This window comes from Takifugu rubripes, chromosome 8 (assembly GCF_901000725.2).
Source record: "Takifugu rubripes chromosome 8, fTakRub1.2, whole genome shotgun sequence".
NCBI classification, from domain to species: domain Eukaryota; kingdom Metazoa; phylum Chordata; class Actinopteri; order Tetraodontiformes; family Tetraodontidae; genus Takifugu; species Takifugu rubripes.
The window spans coordinates 6,084,809-6,091,802 of NC_042292.1; the positions used below are offsets into that span (position 1 = coordinate 6,084,809).

General features: G+C 47.5%; 1 protein-coding gene across 2 annotated transcripts; it reads right to left on the bottom strand.

The window, feature by feature from the left end:
* Positions 1-1,782: 1,782 nt before the first annotated feature.
* LOC101071434 (cysteine/serine-rich nuclear protein 3-like) lies at positions 1,783-6,625 on the bottom strand. 2 transcript variants are annotated; one of them, XM_029840901.1, is made up of 5 exons: positions 6,312-6,625; positions 5,289-5,473; positions 4,437-4,693; positions 4,050-4,361; positions 1,783-3,716 (listed from the first exon to the last, which is right to left on the bottom strand). In XM_029840901.1, exons 2-5 carry the CDS (start codon positions 5,434-5,436, stop codon positions 2,667-2,669), a joined length of 1,767 nt encoding a protein of 588 aa, XP_029696761.1. In that variant the 5' UTR covers positions 5,437-5,473; positions 6,312-6,625; the 3' UTR covers positions 1,783-2,666. The 2 variants fall into 2 exon arrangements, with proteins under 2 accessions (XP_029696761.1, XP_011604521.2); XM_011606219.2 differs by having other exon boundaries at positions 4,065-4,361; positions 6,312-6,624.
* Positions 6,626-6,994: the final 369 nt, after the last annotated feature.

Below are 6,994 nucleotides of genomic sequence, written 5' to 3' on the forward strand. Positions count from 1 at the left end.
CAGGTAAATATATTTAACGCATCTGTATCTATTTGCAAAAATGTGACAGGTGAAGTTTTTTTTTCTTTTGTTAAAACCAAAGATGTGGTAACAAAAGGCTAAATCCATATTTCCAAAATAAAATATATTTTGGGAAGCAGCAATGATGCTTTTATTGTGAAGTGGGAGTGCAGCAGGGAAATACTTAAAGAAAATAGACTCTTTGTTTTATAATCTCTATAAACTGGCAGCAGGGCTGAATTTTTCTTCCATCGTCTTGACCTTCATTATCCCGTACTTGTCCTTCTGTTGCCACACTTAAAAAGACAGCCCAGTAGCCTGAAGGACAGAAGGTCGAGGAAGCCTGGATGAAGGAAAACTGCTGTCAGTTGCATTCAAACTCCCAAAGACTGCGCTGAACCTAAAGAACATGTATCAAATCAACATCGCGCTGGAGAGCGGGGTGTGTGGAGGTGAACCGCTCAGACAACCCCCACCCGTACACTTTCCTGCTTCTTCATTCCTGTTGCCTGGCAACCTAACATTACAGCTCCCCTGCCAGTGATTGATCAGCAGCATTGCTGAGCCTGTTTACCCACAATACCTTGCAGCCTCAAAGCAAGTGGCTGTCGCTGTGTATGATGAGGCATTCGGCCCTAGTTCCACCCGCACGTGCCGTCACGGGCTTGATTGGAGAAGTGATGGGAGAGGTCAAGCAATGACCTTGAGGTGCTGACAACGTGCAGCCCCACACAGGCGTTTCAGGGCATTAATGCAGTTGAATAACGAGCTATTAAAATACTATAGCCTATGAATAGATTGAAAGATTATCTGAGTATAACTGATGTAAATGCTTTTTTTTAATGAAGCCACTTGCCACTTTTCAACTCTACGGCGCTTCCTGGAGGCGCCTACCTGCAGAAACCAAACCTCTGAATCAAAAGGAGTGACGTCAGAATAATCAAATTTTCTATGCGTATTTAAAACGTCCGGTGACAGAGGACAGGCACAGATTTGTCCTCGGGCTGCAATCAAGAAATTTTACTGACGTCAAAAACTGGTTTAACCCCTTCTTGTTGAAGAAGGACAGGAAATAAAAACAATGTTGACTGCAGTCGCCATCTGCTGGTCAAAAAGTAGAACGCTCAAACATTATTTATGATGAATTACATTCAACGCCACCTGCACAACTGTTAGACATTTTTGTAGAGGGAATAATTTATAGTGTTTATTCTTACACTCCAGGAAATGTACAGCTGCTTTCTAGGGAACAGTAAACATTTTTGGCCCCCTGGTTTTGGCAGTAGTTACATTATCTGGCACAAGCCATTTAATCTTCACATGAAAATAACATGCATTTGGAACATGTATCCAGTTTAACACCGATGAGACAGCAACGTTACTTTGGGATGAAGCAGAGTTTCATGAAAATGCTGTTAATGTTTACTTCACAGCGAATTTGAGTAATCAGAAGTTAATTACATAAACGACACATTTTAGGTCAGTGGGGCAAACACAATAGGGCTCATGTTTATGTCCACTTTCAGGGAAGTTTAACGACATCATTGGTCTCTTAATGACATGTGTCAACATTGTTTAATGCAAAATTAAGTATTAATTAATGAGTTAATGTGTCAAGTAGCCAAATCAGGCTCGCTGTCACAGTAAGGTGCTTTTCATGTGTTTCAGTGTTGAAGCCTCGCTCACCTGCAGCGCCAGGGCCCTATGTGAGCACTTGGAGGTTAGGTATCTTGCTCAAGGGTACTTCGGCGGTTATCTGAATGTGTCCTGTCACCTCCCCTCCTACCTTTTTCTGCACCGGGTCTTGAACTGAGAACCTTCCACTTCTCAGCCAAGTAGTGGCTACAATAACCTAATAATTAGGCAAACTGTTCATTTTTTTTGGTTTGTTTTACTTGATAGTGCTCAGTAAATGACTAGATGACACATTAAGTAACTTATTTAATACTTTCAGTTCTGGAAGTGATAATATATGCTACATGTTCACTGGCTAATTGCATACAAACTAACGACCCAGCATGTATAACATTTTGCCACAGCTGAGGATGATGCGATGGCCCACGAGGCTATTGGATCTTCTTAAACTTAGAAGTAGTCATGTTTTTAAATGCTGACAAGCACTGACTAGCTGCTGTCACAACAATTCTTCTTGTGGGGAAAAAAAAAGTAGAAAAGTCCACCTAAAATCCTCCATGTGTAATCAACCCAGCTAGAATCTCAGGTCTGCATTGTGAACTCCATCTGATTCATGTGTATTCATCAAGTTACAGGTTGTGCTAAGCTTGCAAACCCAAAACATGCTATACAGACAGGCATTTTAAACCAGTTAGCGGCAATGGAGAGATACCGGCACAATAGAAAACAGCAAAACAATACAAGCACCTCCGAATCATGGTTTTCCACAGATGCGATATAGTCACAACCATAAACATGCTGTAAAGACTTTAGAACAGGGCCTAAATAACACAAGTACATAAACACTGATTTATTTGGATGTGTTTTCGTATCTTTATTGACTATGAACTAAATGTCTAATCTTAGAAAGGTTGAAAATGTGTGACCCACTCTCTTTGGAAGTGCACTTATCAAGAATAACTCCAACTCTGATCTCGAAGACAGCCGCTTTTCACGTAGCATTTCCAAATATCATCTGAGGGTTTGACTCATCAGGTGCTCTCCGTGCGTGACGTGGGCGGAGCCCCCTGCGTTAGCAGTCCCACGTGTTGCTCTTTCCCCACTTCTTTTTTCCCCTCCTCTGTCTGTGAGTCACGCAGCTCCCGATTGTTCTGGAGGTCCTTCAAGAGCTGCTGTTCGCTGGTTGCGCCAGCAGGGGCAGTGTTCCGCTCACGAGCGTCGACATGTGAGCAAGTTTGGGGGCCGAGGGGCTCCGTGGAGCTGGGGAGATGGCGGGGAGCGCTCTGCTGCTCTGTTTGGCGATGGGGTTCTGTGCTGATTTTAGATTCGAGCGCGGTCTCGACTGTTGGGAGAGTGATGGTGACATTTTCACTGAGAAACGTGTCTTTTCCAGAGGGGAAAGGGTGACCCAGGTTCATCAGTGTACTGTTAGTGTAGCTCAGCATTGACGGGAGTGGAACAGAGAATGGCGGAGGACCTGTTCCACGCATAGAGCTATCCCAGGCGTCTTCCTCCTCATCTTCGTCCTCGTCATCGTCATCGTCTTCGTCATCCTCCTCATCTTCCTCCCCCTCCTCGGGGTCAATTGTTTCTAAGCTGTGTGTGCTGCAGTCCGACAGCACGCTGCAAACGCTGCTGCCATCCTCCTCCTCCTCGTAAGCTTCATCGTCCTCCTCCTCTTCATCCTCTTCCCCCTCTTCTCCTTCCTCCTCTTCCGCGTCTTCATCTTCGTCCAGATGCGCCTGATCTGTGTCGCCGGTGTTGAGGTGCATGATGGGAATGTGCGAGGCACCACTCACCAGTGGAAACTGCAAGTTCGACTGCTGCTGCTGCTGAACCAGAGAGGAGGAGTCGCTATGGTAACCGTTGCCGTTGGTTACGAGCTGCCGCTCCGGCGGCGGCGGCGGCTGCTGCTGCGGCTGCTGCTGCTGATTCTGCTCCTCTCGGCTCCTCTCCAGCTCCAGCTTCATGATGGTGTGCAGGAAGTGGGTACGGACCCGGACTGGGTTGAACTCCAGGCGCCCTGTGGTGTTGCTGCAGCCCTCTTTGGTGCAGCCACAAGGGAAGGACATGCGGTCCACCTGAGGACACACATGAATGTATAATAGTGTCAAAAAGTCCAGTTCTGTGCCTCATAGATCCCCACTGATTAAGTCCAATTAGGGAGCCAATACTATACCTATTATTGACAAATGCATAATGATATAGTTCCTGGAGGATGTGTTTGGATTTGAACCTGAATGCCTGTTCATTTGCAAGGCTCCACATGTATTTATACCCCAGTTTTTGTCAATACCAGAAAGTAAAACCGGATAATAAACTGGGATTGTTTAAACAGGTGTCCCCCCCCCCCCCCTTCCCCCGACTTATAACCAATATCGATAATGACATCTGATCGATAAGCTGGGCCTCACCACAGTTCCATTTACCTGGCACTTAATGCCGGCCAGGCTGCACGCACAGGTTTCTGGGTCACATATTCCCGGACAGCGACAGCCGCACTCCTCCCGCGACATGCGCAGGGCGCGCAGCTCGTGCTTCTCCTCCACGTCGATGCGTCTGACTCCAGAGGAACGGAGGAGAGCGCGCCGCTGCCTGGTGGTCAGAGGCTGGAGGAAGAAGTAGTGGTCCACCTCCATGGTGTCCACGTCCAAGTCGTCTTCGGAGATGTCGTCAAGCGTCAGCGTGTCCGCCTCCATGGATGACACGGTGCCGTTCTTGGTCAGCTGGGACAGAGAAAGATGGATTAACCTCAAGGCAGGACTCTACGACTAAATGTCTTCCAGAGTGGTTCCACCAACTTTGAGCTTGATGGCGTTGAGTTTCTCCTCCTTCAGATGGTCCCTCAGCATGTTCCAGTGGCTCTGTTTCTGCTCCATGGCAAATTCTCTGAGGCTGAAGCGCTTGACCCAGCTGTGATGAGGGGACATCCCCAGCGTGCTGCCGCCCTGCGTGGGCACGCTGGTGAAGCCCTGTCTGCGGCTGAAGTAGTAGACTGTCACGCTCTCAAAGTGCACGTTGCGGCCCCGCATCCGCTTCGACTGCTGCTGCAGGGCGGCTGAAATCCAGACGGGAAAAACAGTAAGAGCGGCGAGTCTCACCTAATGTAGCAGAAGCTTTTCGAACCAATCAGAGAGCCCTCGTGACCCTCAGAGTCATGGTGCTCTTGGGTTGCTAGCTAACCCCCCTGGTACTGCTTAAGATGCTAATTAGAATTAGAGGCTGACACCAAAACAAATCAAGGTGATATTCTTGGATTATTACTGCACACTCCAGTCATAGTAAACATCAGGGAAGGTTCTCCCTTCATGGGCTGAGGAGCTGTGCTGAGATAAGGTCAGAGGCGAGCACGTTATAAAGTGGCATCCAGCCGTGTGTGGTCTTCACCCAACCATGATTACATAATGGGGTTTAACAGAAGCTGTCCCGTGTAGATCATTGGGTGACATCATACGTGAGGAGGGGCGGTTGTGACAGATTTATACACACAGGAGCCACATTAAATCCGTAAGACAGTATAATCAACCCTGAAGCCCCCCCATCCCCCCCATCCCCCCCCCCCCCGGTTCACTAAAGTAATGTTTTTATTGGCTGCTGCCCATCAACCATTAGTCTGATGCTCTAATCTTTGCTCCGGGGTAATGTGACCTTACAGTCCAGCAGTCCAGACGGGACGGGATGGTTCAGACTGTCGCTGCTATTGCCGCTGTCACTGCAGGAAACGTCGTCGTCCTCCGAACCCTGTAGAGCCAGGTAAGGGGCCGGACCCTCCTCCAGCTTCCTCTTCAGGATTCCGCTCATCGTGTGGCGCCTCCTACTGGTCACTCCCAGTGCTTTTCTGGAGTCAAAGAGAAAATTAGGCTGATGGGCGGTTTGATTCTCCTCATATTAGGATCTGGGTGGGCTAAATGTGTCTTCCTTTACGTCTGAACGTGGAGAGCTCCATGTAACGTTAGTCAGAACTGTTGTAGCTACTGCTTGGACTGGTTTGGTGATGACATCACATGCAGCAGCAGAGCTGAATGCTGGCCCAAGCGCTTCCTTTCACAGGCTTTGTCTCCTTCCTCTTTCTATCCATCCATCCATTCATCTTTTGCTACCTGCCCTTTCTTCCTGATAACGTCCTATTAGCATCCACAGCAGTACCATCACTCACTTTGTCTACCTGATGTCCATATTACAGTTTGTACTTGCTGGTCTCCATATTTGATATATTAACATATATATATATATACCACAAATATATATTTCTCTTCATCCACAAAACCGATGATAATCTGAACGTTAGACGAATTTCTTTTCGAGATCCTCCGTGAACTGAAGGACACATACATCATACAGAGAAACGTCTCAATGTGCACGCTCCTGGAGGATTTCCTGTGCTGTCTGCTCGTGTCTCTTTAACCTACATGTCTCTCTTTGGGCTCTTTTTGCCAGTTCCAATTAAAGCACAAACGCATGGACACACACACACACACACACATGCATGTAGAAGCCCTCTCACATGCCTGCATGCATGCACAGCCTCCTACTCTCCTTGCATACCCACATCCTTGGTGCCAACAGAGGAATTGCTGTTGACGAACGTAGATCAGCGCCATCCTCTGACATGCTGAAACCTCACAGGATGGGCTTCTCTGCATGCGCGAAGGCATGCACATTTGTCCATCACTGACCTGTTTCCTTTGGCTTGCCGTTGGTTTCCAGGAGGTCTGCGACTCTCGCCTCTGCATCACACACTGTTCACCAGCAGCGGCCAAACATCCTCATGTGTCGTGATGATGCAGTGAGAGCTGCCATGTTGCCTGTTTCCTCTCTCTCTCTCCCTCTGTCTCTTCTCCCCAGCCTATTGTGCAGCACAGCACATCTCTGTCACTGTGAGCTCGTGTGTTTTCGCCTGCACCCTCATTCTATGCTCACCGTGTTAACTCTCTCTCCTGCTCTGCACCTTCTCTCTCTCTCTCTTTTCTCTCCCTCTCTCCCCTCACAAAGACTTGTTAGCTTGAAGCCACTGCCGGCTGGAGCACTGGAGCTTGACTGAGGTGAAGCCAGTCTTTTGAGCTCTCAGGGAAATAGATTAGTATAAATGGATGGGCTGGGGAGGAAATTGTGTTGTAGATTTTGCCACAAGTCCATATTTTTCAGTCGTGCAGAGCATTGTTAAGCATACTGACAACTCATCATTTAATTTTTAAGCAAAAAGATGAAAAAAATGAAAGCAAGAGGTCACCAAGACTTTCCCCATGGACTGTTTGTTCAGTGTCATTTATATCTTCATTTTGGCAGGTTGTTTAATAGATCAGATGTAATCTGGATTTTGATGTGGAATGTGGCTGAAGCTAATTTATCATTCAAACTG

Excerpts from the sequence above, each read along its gene's own strand:
- LOC101071434 (XM_029840901.1), bottom strand. The coding sequence starts at position 5,436 with ATGAGCGGAATCCTGAAGAGGAAGCTGGAGGAGGGTCCGGCCCCTTAC. Across the intron at positions 4,362-4,436 it reads TCAACGCCATCAAGCTCAAA|CTGACCAAGAACGGCACCGT; the intron begins GTTGGTGGAACC and ends TCTCTGTCCCAG. Across the intron at positions 3,717-4,049 it reads GCCAGGTAAATGGAACTGTG|GTGGACCGCATGTCCTTCCC; the intron begins GTGAGGCCCAGC and ends GTGTGTCCTCAG.